The 16793-nt window shown below is 45.8% G+C and overlaps 1 protein-coding gene across 3 annotated transcripts in view; it reads left to right on the top strand.

Moving 5' to 3' along the window:
* TVP23A (trans-golgi network vesicle protein 23 homolog A) overlaps positions 1-16793 on the top strand; it is a 41086-nt gene that overhangs the window by 11257 nt on the left and 13036 nt on the right. For all 3 annotated transcript variants that reach the window (XM_053556189.1, XM_053556190.1, XM_053556191.1), the window contains exon 3: positions 16155-16299. In XM_053556189.1, the coding sequence (XP_053412164.1) occupies positions 16155-16299 (145 nt within the window). The remainder of the gene's footprint in view (positions 1-16154; positions 16300-16793) is intronic.

Genomic DNA, 16793 nt, shown 5'->3' with positions numbered 1-16793 from the left:
GACAGTTGGAGATTTGGTTGTGGAGGGATCATGTAGGGCTTTGAAGAGCCTAGTAGAGAAGTGGAATTTTGTCTGCATTTGACGGGCAGTCTTTGGAGAGGTTTGACTGGGTGCTCAGCCTTGGGGTTCCATGACCAGCGGCTCACCCCTCACTCCTCACTAGAATGAGGTGGCATCCAGGATGACTCAGAGACAGCCATAAATCACATTCATGGATCCTGGCATTTTCCCTGAATCCAAAGGCAGATGTATCTCTCCCCTGGGCTTTAAAATATTTTAGAGTAGAAGTTGTGAGTTGACAGTCAACAGACTGACTCCAAGCCTCTGACTGTTGTCTTAGGCCAGGATGATATTGTAAATGAATTTGAATTTAAATTTAAAAATTAGAAAAGAACACATTGAAAATCTGGAGTCCTCAGGATAGAGGAACCCACTGAGACTGAGGCACATTGGTGGCTGCAGGAGCCCTGAGGAAGGGGTTGGGGGAAAACTGCCTGACAGGTACCGGGTTTCACTTTGAAGTGAAATGTTTGGGGCAACAAGATGAGCAGTTCACTTTGTGCTACTACATGGTTTGCTGTAAAATGGTTAATTTTATGATGTGTGAATTTCCCATCAGTAATTTTTTTTTTTTTAAATCTGGATTGCTGGCTATTTTGAAAAACTGTTAGAGTTAAGTGGTGTGGCCTGCCTCTCTGAAGAGCCTTGGCCGTCCCCTAGCAGGTTGGTTTGTTTATCAGCCCTGCCTGGCCCTGTGAGCACCTGAGTCTGCAATCCCCCATTACACCCCCTGCAGACAGCGGGGAGGAAATATCACCCCAGTGTGAGAGGCCTGGAGTTGCAGTTCTGCTTTGATTTTGTGGTTTTCTCCCTAAACCTCTTGAAGCCACCCCTAGGTGACTGAGGGGCCTGTTTGCACTAGGACAGCTCTTCCAGTCAGGCTGTGTGTGTGGATGTCCAAGGCCATCCAGGGGTGCAGACCCTCAGCCTCCATGTTCCTGCTCATCCCCAGACTTCATATACCATAAAATTCACACCTATGAAGTGTACAGTTCATGGCTTTTAGTACATTCACAAGGTTGTGTGATCATCACCACTCATTCCTGAACACATACGTCACCCCCTGAGCAAGCCCTGTGTCCTTTAGGTCTCGGTCCTCATCTCTCCTAAGCAGCATTCCCTTCTCCAAGCCAGGAGCCTCTCCTCTCAGTCCCCATGGGCCTGGTGTCCACCCCAGGGCTGATGGTCAGCTGTCATGTCCATCTTTTGGGTCCTTATGTTTGTTAAATATCAGTAGATAGTCAAGAGCCCCATGGATACCCTGCCCTGGGGCAAGGCCCTGCAACTAAAGGGTTAGTCCTGGGGACACCAGGGCCAACTGACGGGACTCTGCCCCACTGGCCATTCTGATTGGATCGTGACCATGCCATATCAGTTGAATGTTTTGGTTGTGACTCTGCTTATCCTATTAGTGACACTTTTAACACCATGTTGAAATAGTTCTGTAGTTTCTTTGCCTCCATGGCAGAGACCAGTGACATCTAGGAAGGCAGAACCTGGTCCATTTTATTCACTGTGCTCTGATCTAGTACTATGCCTGGTAAATGATAGGTGCTCAGTAAATGTGTGTTGCTCAATTTATTAAACTTCGGAGGGGGGACAGAGTCTCACTCTGTCACCTTGGGTTGAGTGCTATGGCATTGTAACTCACAGCAACCTCAAATTCTTGGGCTCAAGTGATCCTCTTGCCTCAGCCTCCTGAATGTTGTGGTGTGTGCCTAAATTCCCAGTGACTGGAGAGGCTGAGGCAGGAATACCGCTTGAATCCAGGAGTTTGAGGTTGCTGTGAGCTGTGATGATGCCACAGCTCTCTAGCCTGAGAGATTCTTGTGTCAACAACAACAAAAAAGACATTATCTAGTTTGCAGTTCATATTCGATTCCCACGTAATTTTTTCTCCAAGTAAAAGAAAAAAAATACAGGATTGCCATTGCATTTAGTTATTCTAGAACAGTTCATAAACTTTATTTCTCAGGACATGGACTTTTTTATTAAATCATAACTGTGTACATTGATGCATTTATGGGGTTCAATGTACTGATTTGATACATAATGTGAAATGCTTACATTGACCTGATTAACACATCCATCCCCTCGCTTACTTATTTGTTGTGGTAAGACAATTATACTCTTTTCTTAATAGGTTTGAAATGTACCATTGCATCATGCACATTAGGTGAGGTCCCCCAAATACCCTCCTCCCACCCCTTCTCTCCCCTCTCTCTCTTCTTCCCGTCTACTTTCTGGACTATAGTTATGTTTTACCATTGGTATGAGTGTGTAGGTGGTTATATATTGATTTCATAGTAGTATTGAGTATATTGGATACTTTTTTTCCATTCTTGAGATACTTTACTAAGACGAATATGTTCCAGCTCCATCCGGGTAAACATAAAAGATGTAAAGTCTCCATCTTTTTTATGGCTGCACAGTATTTTGTGGTGTACATATACCACAATTTGTTAATCCATTCATGGGTTGATAGGCACTTGGGCTGTTTCCATGTCTTGGCAATTATGAATTGGGCTGCATTAAACATTCTGCTGCAAATGTCTTTGTTGCAAAATGATTTTTTTTTTTTTTAAGAGACAGAGTCTCACTTTATCACCCTCGGTAGAGTGCCGTGGCGTCACAGCTCACAGCAACTTCTACCTCCTGGGCTTAGGTGATTCTCTTGCCTCAGCCTCCTGAGTAGTTGTCAACAACACCCAGCTATTTTTTTTTTTTTTGTTGCAGTTTGGCTGGAGCTGGGTTTGAACCCGCCACCCTCAGTATATGGGGTTGGCCTCCTGCTCACTGAGCCACAGGCGCCACCTGCAAAATGATTTTTGATCATCTGGGTAAATACCTAGTAGAGGAACCGAAAGATCAAATGGTAGGTCTACTTTAGTTCCTTGAGTATTCTCCAAACTTCTTTCCAAAAAGGTTGTATTAGCTTGCATTCCCACCAGCAGTGTAGAAGTATTAGGACATGGACATTTTTGAAGGGTAAAGGTCAGCTGTTTTGAGGAAGGTACCTTAACTAGGGTCTATCTGATTTTTTTCGTGACTAGATTCATGTTATGATTCTTGGCAGAGATAATGCAGAAATGATGTGTCCTAAAAGTACATTTTCTTCTTTTGAGCTCTTCTGTCACTACTAACAGTGGCCCAGAAACAGCATGCTTTTGCCTTCCACCAACCCTTGCCTATTATCTCAGACCCCCAGTTTTGATCTTTAATTCTCTTCTAAGCTCAAAGAACCCAGGGCTCCTTCTGAGGCTGCTGATTCTAAGTCTTGATGTAGAAGCCAGCCAAATTGGATCTGGAACTTCCTTTTGTTGACAAAAAGCAAGAATATTTTTAAAAATGTCACGAGCAATTCTACAAAATAAACGAATAAACCAGTTTAATGAGACTCCCACAGGCCAAGTTGTGGTAGTGATTTCAGATTTGCTGAATGAATTAAAATGACTTCATTCAGTTCTCCCATTAAATAACCCCTAAGTTAGGCTGTCCCACGGATGGCTGTTGTTTCTAAAATGCTTTCTATTTTTTTAGACATAGTCTTACTTTTATCCTGGTAGAGTACAGTGGTGTCATTGTTCCTCACTGCAACCTGGGCTGAAGTGATCCTCCAGCTTCAGCCTCCCAAGTAGCTTACAGGTGCCTGCCATGATACCTGGCTGTTTTTTCTATTTTTTAGAAGAGACAGGGTCCTGCTTTTACTTAGGCTGGTCTCAAAATCCTGAGCTCAGGCAATCTACCTGCCGCAGCCTCCCAGAGTGCTGGGATATCATGTTTGCCACCATGCCCAGCTAAAAATGTCATACATTTTAAAGTACATTGGATCTGTTATAGCTTTTGGAGGCAGGGGTGGGAAATAAACACTACATTAAATGTTTGCGGTCATTAGTGGACACATCCTCATTCCAGAAACATTAGAAGGGTCAAAATAAAAATTATAAGGAAAGATAGGAATCTCTCCATTTTGCAGATGAGGACACTGAAGTTCCCAAGAGCCGGGCAATAGACTAAGTTAATTACCTGATACCTTCAGATCCTGCCCAGCGTCTAGCAGAATCTACCCTGTTTCCCTGAAAATAAGACATCCTCTGAAAATAAGACCTACTTACAGGAAAGATAAGACGTCCCCTGAAAATAAGACCTAGTGCATCTTTGGGAGCACACCTTAAAATAAGACACTGTCTTATTTTCGGGGAAACAGGATAGTAGTTCTCCAGAAAAACAAACAAAAAAAAACACCAAAAAGGGACTTAACTGGGTGAATCTACGCTCTACTTCCAGTCCAAAAAAAGCTCACCCCACTCAGCACAAGGATGAAAACAAGAAAAAGGTTTTGCAACTTCTTCAACCTGTGGACTGCCGCCTGGCTTTAGTGCCTTCCTGCTGGTTGACTTTCCTTCCAGGCTTCTGGAAAGTCAGTTCTGGGACTCACTGCTCTTTTCTCCCTCTCACTTAATAGCTCTGAGCGTCCTTTTGAAAAGAAGTGAGTGTGAGCGAAGCTGCCCTCATGGCCTCCTTCCCTTACCCACAGTTCTCAAATGAGGCAGGGGCCCCTCATTTCACCACCTGTTTCTTAGAGGAATCCAACTCTCCTTGTCCTTTTCACCTTATGAAACCTCCTGAAAAAATATAACATGCCTCGTACAGAGTTAAAACCCTTCAACATGAGAGCTTATAATAGTGAGCTATTGCTGCATGACAACTTTCCCCCAACTTAGTGGCACACACATTTATTATCTCACACTGTGCCTGAAGGTCAGGAATCAGAGCAGCTTAACTGGGTGATTCTGGCTCAGGGTCTCAGGAGGGTGCAGTCATCCAAATGCCCGAGTGGGCTGGAGGTGCCATTTCTAAGATGACGCCCTCACATGGCTGTTGGCTGGAGGCCTCAGTTGCTTGCCATGTGGGCCTCCCAACATAGGGCTGCTCTCTCAACATGGCAGCTGACTTGCCCCAAGTAGAACAAGAGATGGTGATCGAGACAGAAGCTGCCATGTCTTTGATAACCTAATCTCAGAAATGACATATAATCACTTTTGATGTAACTGTTGGCCATGCTGATGATCAGCCCTGGTTCATTATGGGAGGTGGTTATATAGGGTGTGCATACTAGGCAGTCAGGATCACCCAGGGTCATCTCTGAGGCTGGCTATTAGAAAGTCACACCCAAAGAAGGAATAAATACATGGGTTGTCTTTTACAGTGTTAAGAGGTGGGATCTTGAGGCTGGGTGAGGTGACTCACGCCTGTAATCCTAGCACTCTGGGAGGCTGAGGCAGGTAGATTGCCTGAGTTCACAGGTTTGAGACCAGCCTGAGCCAAAGCGAGACCCTATCTCTAAAAATCGCCAGGTGTTGTGGTGGATGCCTGTAATCCTAGCTACTTGGGAGGCTGAGACAAGATGATCACTTAAGCCCAAGAGTATGAGGTTGCTGTGAGCTATGATGCTACAGCACTCTACCATGGGTGACAAAGTGAGACTCTGTCGCAAAAAAAAAAATAAAAAAAAAGGTGGGATGTTTAAGTGGTGATTAGGCTGTGGGGACCCTGCCCTGATGGGTGTGTTTAATGCCTTCATAAAGAGGCTTGTCAGAGTGCCTGTTGGGTCTTCTGCCCTTCTGCCACTTGAGGACCAATGTTCCTCCCCTCCAGAGGACACAGCACTCAAGGTTCCATTGTGGCAGTGAAGGCCTTGATCTTGGCATTCTCAGCCCTGAGAACTATGAGAAACAACTTTCTATTATTTATAATTTTCCCAGTCTATGGTATCCTGCTTTTGCAACACAAAACTGACCAACACAGGCTTGGTGCTCATAGCTCAGTGGTTAAGGACACCGGCCACATACACCTGGGAGCAGGTTCGAACCTGTTTAGCCTGGGCCTGCTAGACAACAATGACAACTGCAACAAAATAATAGCTGGGCATTGTGGCAGGCACCTATAGTCCCAGCTACTCGGGAAGTTGAGGTAAGAGAATCGCTTTAGCCCCAAGAGTTAGAGGTAGCTGTGACCTGTGACGCCCCGGCACTCTGAGGGCAACATAGTAAGACTCTGTCTCAAAAAAACAAAATAAAATAAAAACAACCTGGAAAGACAGAAATTGGTACCAGAGAAATGGACTGCTGCTACAATAAAGTACCTTAACAGTGTGGCAGAGATCGGAATGATACAGCTACAAGTCAAGCGGTGCCAAGGAGGGATGGCTTTTGTCAGAAGCTATGAGACAGGCATGGGACCGTTTCTCCCTCAGAGGCTCCAGAAGGTAGCAACCTTGCTTTGATAACCTAATCTCAGAAATCAGGAAATAACTCATGCAGTAATAGCTCTTGATTTTGGACTTCTGGCCTCTAGAACTGAGAAAATACACTTCTGTTGTTTTAAGTCACCCATGACTAGTACTTTTGTGGTGCCTTGTGAACAGCAGCCCTAGTTAATCCAGGGGACCGCATTTCTCTGTACCTGCTATCCTCAGTGTGGTCCTTGGGCCAGCATCCCCTGGGAGCTGGTTAAAAATGCAGACTCTTGGGTGGGTGTGGTGGCTCATGCCTGTAATCCCAGCACTCTAGGAGGCCAAGGTGGGGGGATTGATTGATCTCAGGAGTTCCAGACCAACCTGAGCAAGAGTGAGACCCCATCTCTAAAACAATAGGCATTACGGAGGGCACCTATAGTTTCGGCTACATAGGAGGATCACTTGAGCCTAGGAGCTTGAGGTTGCTGTGAGCTATGATGCTATAGGACTCTACCCAGAGCGACAGAGTGAGACTGTCTCAAAAAAAAAAAAGCAGACTCTCAGGCCTCATCCCTGAATCAAAATCTTTATTTAACAGGACCATCCAGAAATTCATACATGGAGAAGCTTTGAGTCCTACAAAGGGAAAATGGTGGAGTGGCGACACCCCAATGCAAATGTATGATTATGTTATTGAATGATTGAACGCTGGCTGCCCACTGGGCGGGATCTGGGATCCTGGATCCTGAGCCCCTGACGTGATTACTCTCATGCGATCTCCCAGGAATGCCACGAAGTTGGCGTGATGTGTGCAGTCGCAGGGCACATCCTGCACTGTTCTGAGGAATACGAGTCACAGACTTGACTGAACAGCACCCCCTGGGGTTGTGCAGCCCAGCAGCTCTGACTCAGATCATCCCGTTTTACAGATGAGCAAAGTGGGACACAGAGAGGCTAACTCACTTGCCAGGGTCACACAGTACCTCGGTGCTGGAGCTGGGTCTGAACTTGTCCCTGGGGCCTTCTTCCTAAGAAGAGCCAGCGAAGTCGGGGCCTTTCCTTCTCCTGTCGTTTTCCTCCCTTTGTAAAAATGGCAACAAAACATATGTGACATAAAATCAACCATCTAAACCATTTTGAAGTGCACGGTTCAGTGGCATTTAGGGCATTCACCACCGTCTAATCCCAGAGCATGTTCGTCTTCCCAAGAGAAAACCCTGCACCCGTTAGCAGCCCCTCCATTCTCCCCCAGCTCCTGGCCATCTCCAGTGTGCTTCTGTCTCTACAGATCAGCCTATTCGAATCATGTGACTTTTGACCTTTCACATCTGGCTTTTTTCACTTACCATAATGTTTTCAAGGTTCATCCACATTGTAGTATGTATCAGCACTTCTCTCATTTTTTTATTGTGGTTAAATCTGCATTACATCAAATTTACCATTTTAACCATTTTCAGTGTACCGTTAGTTCAGTGATACTAAGCACATTCACATTGTTGGGCAACTGTCACCACCATCCATCTCCAGAACTTTTTCATCTTCCCCATCTGAAACACTGATGTCTGTCCCCATTAGATGCAACCTGCCCCCATCCCCTCGCCAAGTCCTTGGCAATCCCTCTTCACTTTCTGTCTCTGACTCTGGACTATCCCACGTACACCATATAAGTGGAACCATTTTTGTCCTTTTGTGCCTGACTTCTGTCACACAGCATCATGTTTTTAAGGTCTGTCCAACTGGCCATGTGTCAGAATTTCATCTCTCTCTTTTTTTTTTGAGACAAAGTCTCACTATGTTGCCCTGGGTAGAGTACTGTGGCATCACAGCTCACAGCAACCTCAAACTCTTGGGCTAAAGCAGTTCTTTTACCTCAGCCTCCCATGTAGCTGGGACTACAGGCGCCCACCACAATGCCTGGCTATTTTTTTATTACAGTTGTCATTGTTGTTTAGCAGGCCCAGGCTGGGTTTGAACCTAACAGCCCCAGTGTATGTGGCTGGCACCCTAACCACTGAGCTACTGGTGCCAAGCCTCTCTCTCTCTCTCTTTTTTTTTTTTTTTTTTGAGACAGAGTCTCACTCTGTTGTCTTGACTAAGTGCCATGGCATTATCATAGCTCACTGCAACCCCGAACTCTTAGGCTTAAGCGATCCTCCTGCCTTAGCTCCCAAGTAGCCAGGACTACAGGTGCCCGCCACAACACCTGGCTAGGTTTCTATTTTTAGTAGAGATGGGGTTTCACCCTTGCTCAGGCTGGTCTTGAACTCCTGAGCTCGAGTGATCTGTTTGCCTCAGCCTCCCAGGGTGCTGTAATTACAGGAGTGAGCCACTGTGCCTGGCCAGAATTTCATCTTTTTATAGCTGAATAAATATCCTTGTGCCTGCCTAGACCACTTCTGTGTCCCCATCCACCTGCTGGCATATAGACATTCGGAGAATTTCCACTTTTTGGCAGTGGTGAATAATGCTGCTGTTAATACTGTGTACACATTTTTGTTTGGATACCTCTTTTCAATTCTTTTGGGCACCCATTTCTTTTGAAAACTCTGGAGCTTTCACTAAAAGGATCTGGTCCACCAGTCCAGAAGTATCAGGACAGGGAGTTGGAGGAGCAGGCGGTAGCTGTGCCGTGCTGGTTCCTCTGTAGTCCCCAGGGGTGGGGCTTGAGGGGTGAGGATTCTCACTCCTGGTCCACGACTTGCCCCCCCTCCCCCCCACCCCACCCCACGCCCCGCCGCCGATACTCAGCATGCCCAGCCTCTAAAGTTGGGAGGTCTCTAAAAAGAAAGAACAGAAACAAGAGGGAAAAGCTGTGGCCACCAGAGGGAAGTCTGTTCTTTGATTTACTTCCACACATAAACCTCTCATGTGCTGACCTTTGTATGGAGACTCCAAGCACTTGGTGATCAGCCTCTACTCTGACCTCCCAATAGTCCCCAAACCTGCCCCGTGCAGGCTTGGCTCTCAGAGAAGATTTGCTGTCCTTGGAAGCAAGGAGCCAGAATTGGGAAGGATGATGGAGCTGATGATGTATCTGGGTCATTCTCGAGAAAAAAAAATCAAATTCAGCCCAGAAGTTTCATTCCCTGGGTTTGTGCAGACCCCTCAGTGATCCTGATGGATTTATAGGGATTTTTGCTTTTTTAGGCTTGGGTTCTTTCTGCTTTGTTCTTAAAACTGGGTTCATCTTGAAAATGGAATAGAGGGGGCTCTTGAGTTGTTACCCAATACAGATCACCTGGGGGATCTTTTTTAACATGCAGACTCTGGCTCAGGAGATGGGGGAGGGGGCCCGGTTCTGCAGTACTATCAAGCTCCCAAGATAAGGGGAGTAGATGGTGGCTGACATGACAGGAATTATTTCTTCTGGGCAAATATCATCTTAGCAGTCTTCCTCCAGCACTTGGGGGTCCCTCTGCACCCAGCACCTTCATAATGGTGCCCCACTGTTAGCAGAGAAGCCACCTGACTGTAAGTGGGTGTCAGGGCTGAAGAAATAAATAGCAGCACCCTACTTATTTTTCACAATGGGGGAAGAACACCCATCCAGCAAAGGGCATCCAAAAAGAGCATCAGCGATCCAGGGTTTTTCTCTTTCCTCCGCCCTCAAACGTCTTGACTATTAATGAGACAAGCAATAAGTAGAGTAATACTGGCCACAATCACCTGATCCCCCCCCCCCCCGACCTCCTTGCAGGCATTTTCTCTCCAGAAGCCAGGCATCTGAGTTGAACAGTAGTCTCCCATTTATAGGTGGGTAACAGGAGGTACAGAATGGCTTGTCCAGGGCTGTGTCCCTAGCAGGGATGGGGCAGGCATGTGATCTGGTCTCACTAGCTCTCGCTGGATCTGTGGGGGAGGCTTGGACATTTGTACTCCACAAAGGGGTAGCTCTTTTCTTTTTTATTTTATTTTTGCAAAGAACTGATGAGCCCAGAAGAAAGGACTTGCTTTCTGGAATTTTCCTCATGCATCCAGCTGTGATGGCCAGTTACTCAACTGGGGATTTTTAGGTCTAAAAAAATATACATATATGTTTTTTGGAGTACAGATGGGTCACCTAGACACCCAGAATATCAACTATGGGCTTGGTTTATTCTGAAAGGCATCTTGTCTCAATGCAAAGTTGAGGCTCCTTCTGCAGATATCTTTGTTTTTCTATTTTTTAATTCAAATTTACATAAAATTACAGAGAACTGTGAACCTGATGGTCCCGTTGCTCCAGCCACCAAGACTCATCTTTACCACTCCCCACCCCCACTAACATCATCTCAGATGCTGCTTTTTTAGCAGCACAGAAAACCAAGAAGGGAAGATAATGCTTTTCCTCAGACCTTTACCAATCCCAGGGGCAGGAAGCTTCCCAGAATGTCTGAAAGATGACAAAACTTAAAATACAATGTTTGGCAAGATTCAAGTTGAAGATGATCTTAAAAAACCGGAGTGTGTGAGGCCGGGCATTTTGGGTCATGCCTGTAATCCTAGCACTCCGGGAGACCAAGGTGGGTGGATTGCCTGAGTTCACGGGTCCGAAACCAGCCTGAGCAAAAGCAAGATCCCATCTCTAAAAATAGCCGGGCATTGTGGCGGTTGTCTATAGTCCCTATCGAAGGTGACAAAATGAGACTATGTCTCAAGAACAAACAAAAAAACTGGAGTGTGGTTTTCAAAGTAATTTAAATGATTAAATAAAAAGCAACTTTAAAAAATGCTGTTAGATCACTGCTGAATTTAGGAGGAATCGACTTCTCCCCCTCATCACTCCCAAGGGAAACTTGCTTTAGGAGTTATGGAAAGGTGATATACCAAGTCTGACAATTAAGTCCATGAACTCATCCTGGAAAAAGTGCTATCTACTCCATTGCTGAGTATCACTACAGCCCCCAGAGGGCCCAGGGGAGCACTTCCAAGGTGACTGTAGTGACACTCAGCATTGAGGTGTGCAGTACTTTCTCTGGGATGAGTTCACAAACTTAATTGTTCATCCTCGTCTATGCCTCTGGACACTGTGCCCTCCCAAGTGGACACTGTCTAGATGGACACTCCCCACCCATGTCCACCCACCTGTATAATTTGGGATCGATTTTTTTTTGTTTGTTTGTTTGTTTGTTTTGCAGTTTTTGGCCAGGGCTGGGTTTGAACCCATCACCTCTGGCATATGGGGCCAGTGCCCTACTCCTTTGAGCCACAGGCACCACCCTGGGGATCGATTTTTTTAGAGCAGTTTTATTTAATAAGTTTACAGGTAAATTGGGGAGAAAGTGAAGAGGATTACTACATATTCCCCTTCTCCCCCACTAACATCCTGCATTAGTGTGGCTCGTTCTTCTTGTTGTCTGTTCTGAGTTTGACCCGTGCACACTACCATCTACCCACCACCACAGTATCACACAGAGCCGTTTCACTGCCCTAAAAACCCGCTGTGCTCCACCCCCGCAGCACCCACCTCGAGCCCCTGGCAGCCACTGATCTTTGTACCGTCCCTGGCCCCGCCTTGTCCAGAATGTTGTACGGTACTGTCCGTGCATGCACCTTTTCAGACTGGCTTTTTTCACTAAGCAATGTGCATTCTGGGCTTCTCCGTGCCTTTCTGTGGCTTGACAGATCATCCTCCCCCCGCTGAAGGACATCTTAGTTGCTTCTGAGGTTTGGTGATTATGAACAAAGCTGCTGTAAACACTTATCTGTTGAGTGCAGATATAAGTTCTCTTTTTTTCTTTTTGAGATAGGGTCTCACTCTGTCACTCCAGCTGGAGTGCACTATTGCCGGCCTAGCTCACAGCAACCTCAAACTCTTGGGCTCAAATGATCTTCCTGCCTCAGCCTCCGAGGAGCCAGGAGATGCGCACCACCATGTCTGGCTAATTTTTCTGTGTTTTTGTGTAGAGACAGGGTCTCACTCATCCTCAGGCTTGTCTTGGACCCCTGGCTTCAAGCAATCCTCCCACCTCAGCCTCTTAGAGTGCTAGGATCACAGGTACCTGGCTGGGGATGTAAGTTTTCTTCTCATTTGGGTAAATGCTGAGGAATGTGACTGTTGGATTATGTCACATGTAAAATTCTGAAAGTGACTTGCAAAGATTTGTCTTCAGTCAGTGGCTTTGAACAGGAACTATTTTTTTAAATTAAGGGGTAGCATTTATCAAGTGAAGCTCACTGGTTGTAAGTGCAAGGTCCCAGGAATTTTTATACATGTGTGTGTAGGAGATCAAGATACCAGGGATCCCCACACCTCAGCACCACCTGCTTCCCCCCTCAGAGAGAACACTGTCCCCACTTCAGCACCATCCTTTCATTCTGCCAGGCAGGCAGCAACCTCCTCACAGCCTTTCAAAGTAGATTGGTGGGGATGGGAGCAGGAAGGGGCAGTTTGTTTCATGTGAGTTTGTTTGGAATGAATGGAGCCTAATTTTGTCACCACCTTGTTCTTGCTGATCTAGAGTAGGGGGTTGGACCACTATCTGGATAAATATTTCTGGTTTTGCAGGCCAGTGAATGAGGGAGTTTGGCTGTGTTCCAATAAAGCTTTATTTATAAAAACAGGCAGTGGGCCAAATTGGGTTGTAATTTTACGGACCCAGTATAGAGCCACACTTTTCCTTTGTGAGATTCATGTCCAGGTCCCATCCTGAATGCACAGTGTAAGATGACTCCAGGTGACTTTCATGCACATTCAAGGCTGAGAACTTACTGTATTCTCCTCCAGAGAGGAAGACAGTAGGTGTCCTAGGGTCTAGACTGTGTACATGGATATACAAACAGAGGGAAGGTAAACAAAAGCCCATTAAGAATCTCCCCATCTCAGCAACACTTTGAGTAATTTTATTTCTGCCTTTCAACATCATGTCATTTTATCTCCCCTTCTTGACATAACCAGTTTCTACCTGGCTGGCAGGTGGGAGGTGGGGGTAGTGGATATTAAGTAGAAAATAGCACCTATTAATGTGTGGCAGGATGACAGTTCTTCTGTGGGAACATGGAGGTATAAGGAGCCTTGGGGGATCCCCGCAAAGATGAAAAGTAGGCACCTCAGGAGTGAAAGAAAGTTGTGGTCATAAGGGGGAATTTTAACAGTTTGACTCTTGGTGGTGGAGCTGTTGTCACCACGCTAAGGGCAGAGATGGTGACAGCTGTTGCCCAGGATTGAGCGTGGCGTGTGCTTCTGGCACTCCATACGTATCTTTCCAGTGTCCTTGGAGGTGGCTCCTGTTAGCATTTTCATTTTGCAGAAGAGGATTCTGAGGCACCGCAGGGTTATATAGCTTAGGGAAGGTCACAGAGCTTCTCAGAGGTTGGAGCCAGGACCAGAACCCTGGTTGTGTGACACCCAGGCTCATGCAGCTCATGGGCATAACTGCTGTGCTGTTTGCCTTGCAAGGGGCAGCTTCCCAGGTGGGGGTTTGGAAATCAGTGGTGCCAGGAAGTGAAGGTGATGGGTGGCATGGGAGCGTGCTCTGTGCTGCCGAGGAGTCTGGAGGACAGCAGCTCCTACAGTGGGCAAGAGGGGGCAGGCTGAAGCCACCGCCTTCAAAACTCTTAAAACTAGAAAACTGCTCTGAGACATTTGTCTCAGCTGGGGGCACAGGCTGGGCAAACTCCAGATGTGGGCAGAATAGAGGAGCCTCCATAAGACAGGATTGAGGCAACATTTAAAAGTACACAGGTATCCTGCCCATTTGTGTTTTGGGCTTTGTTTCAATAATAATTGTATCTTCCATGTAGTTAAATCAGGACCCAGCTACATGGAAGCTTCCAACAGTTGGAATTTTTTCTACATTTTATTTCAGGAAAACCACAGACAAAAAGAAAAAAAGTATGTGGGCAGGGGATTTATTTGAACACATTCACTTCCATGTTTTATCCTCGATCTGCACACCTACGTCATGCTCTGACCTCTTTTAAAATCTATACATAGATTTGTTACCTCCATGTTACTCTACAAAGAAGACAGATGTTCCCAGTGATCCTCATTGACTCGATTACAAGATTCCACATACCAAATATATTTTACGAGAATCTAAAATGCCAGGTGCTATTAGGGATGTAAAAAGTATCTTAAACATGGTCTGAGCCCTGGAAGAACTTTCAGTCATTAGAAGAACATTCACTTATCTTTAGGGCAAGGGACAAAATTGTATGCAGATAGCTGAAAAATTCTCAATAACGTTTGAGGGAAAAGGGAGAAAGAAATGCCCAAGAGTCTTAGCCTCTGGACTATTTCAAGATGTTTTTAAGTTCTGTGTGACCAAGAATATGGGGAAGGGGGAGAGGGAGGGGAGGGAGGGGGGAGCATGGGCGGAGGGAGGGTGATTGGTGGGATTACACCTGCGGTGCATCTTACAAGGGTATATTTGAAACTTAGTAAATGTAGAATATAAATGTCTTAACACAATGACTAAGAAAATGCCAGGAAGGCTATGCTAACCAGTGTGATGAAAATGTGTCAAACAGTCTATAAAACCAGTGTATGGTGCCCCATGATCGCATTAATGTACACAGCGTGATTTAATAAAAAAAGAAAAGAAAAGAAAAGAAAAAGAAGTTCTGCATGACCGTATCTAATTTATTAAATGCTGAGTGCACTTCCAGGGCTGGTTTTCATCCAGGCCACCATGGGAGCCCCTCTGCTGAAAGGCACAGATGAGAATGGTTCTGGTGAAGGGCTCTTCTTCCTTTGCAATACCAAGAATAAAATGTAGAATGTCACTAGGAATTCTGCTTCTGCATCTTCACTAATGTTCCCTGAGAGTCAGGAACCCCACCATTTCATAGGTGCCTCTGGTTTGCTTACTCAGACCCTGTTTCTTGTTAGGGGAACCAGGAGTCTCTTTCCCCTGCAGTTCTGCCCTGGACCTCTCATTATAAGGAGCCCACAGTATTTTGTAACTCCAATCCAGAGGTTGCAAGCTGACAGCCTGCAGGCCAGTGAGAAACATAGCCTGTGATATTTTGTTAAAAGGATTAGTTTCTATCATTTAAAATCAGATTCCCATTGCAAGTCTGGATTTCTGGCTTCTTGTGAAAATTTCAGACCTGGCAGTGCTGGGTCTGGTTTGAACAGCTGCCTGGTCTAACAAGTCACCTCTCCTCTGTTCTTCCCTAGCGCTGAGGTGCTCTATTCATTGCCACTGGGCTTATGCTGCTGTTTTCCTGATTGTAACTGAGTATTATCTCTCCTTTTGTGCTCTATCAAAATTGGGACATCACAGAAAGGATTAGGAAGCCCCAAGTGTCTCCTATCTGGCCTATATAACCCCTGCCATCGCCTGCTTGACCCCTGTAAGCATTTGTTATCTGGTCTAGATAATTCTGTGATCCTTTAAATGAAAAGTGTCTCAGCCCTTTCAGACTCGCTGAAAAACCGAACACATCTGACGTAGGATGAGCATGTTTCCCCTTGGCTTGCTCTCTTCTCTCCGGCCAGGTCTGTGTTGGAAGGCACAGTGAACAAGAACCATCTTCCCCCTGGGTTAGATGCCAGCATTCAAGTGCACCATTGATTGATTCATGAGTCCCAATGATTTCCCTCTGTCCAGGAACACCCATCCCCGATGACACGAGATGGCTGCCCCGTGGGCTGCACGTGAGCTCAGTGACTAGTGGGAAAATCCAACCCTTGCCTTTGCTGCTAGGCAGTGACCACTGTCACGTTTCACTTCAATGGTGCTTGTATTTCAGAGGCCAAGTGATATTTGGAATCTAGTTAGGGGAAAGTACTGGATTCTTTGAAAGGGAGAGAAAAGTTTCCGCTTGAAATGCTTGGGGAAAATATTGCATTGAGTGATGCTAATGACCTGGGCAAGGCTGAGAGGTGGAGTGAGCACCTGGAGTGAGGGCGCCTCGGGTTCTTTTCTAGGCACCCCTTGGCCACCTTCTTCCACCTGTTTTTCCGAGTGAGTGCCATCGTCACCTACGTGTGCTGCGACTGGTTCAGCAGGAGCTTTGTGGGCTGCTTTGTCACTGTGCTGGTCCTCCTGTCCTTGGACTTCTGGTCTGTGAAGGTGAGGCCCTCTGCTCAGAACTCAGAGGGGGATATTCCCAAAGCACATGCAAACAAGAGGTATTTTGGTTTAGAATGCTGAGACATAATCAAGAATGCTAAGCCACTGTCACTTAAAATTAGAAAAATGCAGTGGTGTAACAAATGGCTTCCAGATGTCAAGTGACATGGTTGCACATATGTACATAAATAAGTGACAACCCCCTATGGCTTTGGATTTTTTGGTATAATTTACATATATATTGATATATATATAATATATTGAAAATATGTATAATATGAATATATAAATACAGTAGAACCTCTGTTAATTTGACCACTGGTCAGCATACAGGGGTAGTCAACATAAGGAACAAGGCCTATAGTACTGATAAGAAAATTAGGTCAGGCTTGGTGCCTATAGCTCAGTGAGTAAGGCGCCAGCCACATTACACTCAGGTTGGTGAGTTTGAGCCCGGCCTGGGCCCTGCTAGACAATAATGACAACTGCAACGA

The sequence above is a fragment of the Nycticebus coucang genome, chromosome 12 (assembly GCF_027406575.1).
Source record: "Nycticebus coucang isolate mNycCou1 chromosome 12, mNycCou1.pri, whole genome shotgun sequence".
Classification (NCBI taxonomy): Eukaryota; Metazoa; Chordata; class Mammalia; order Primates; family Lorisidae; genus Nycticebus; species Nycticebus coucang.
The sequence above is the reverse complement of the archived record's forward strand: the minus strand, read 5'-3'. Positions and strand labels throughout refer to the sequence as shown.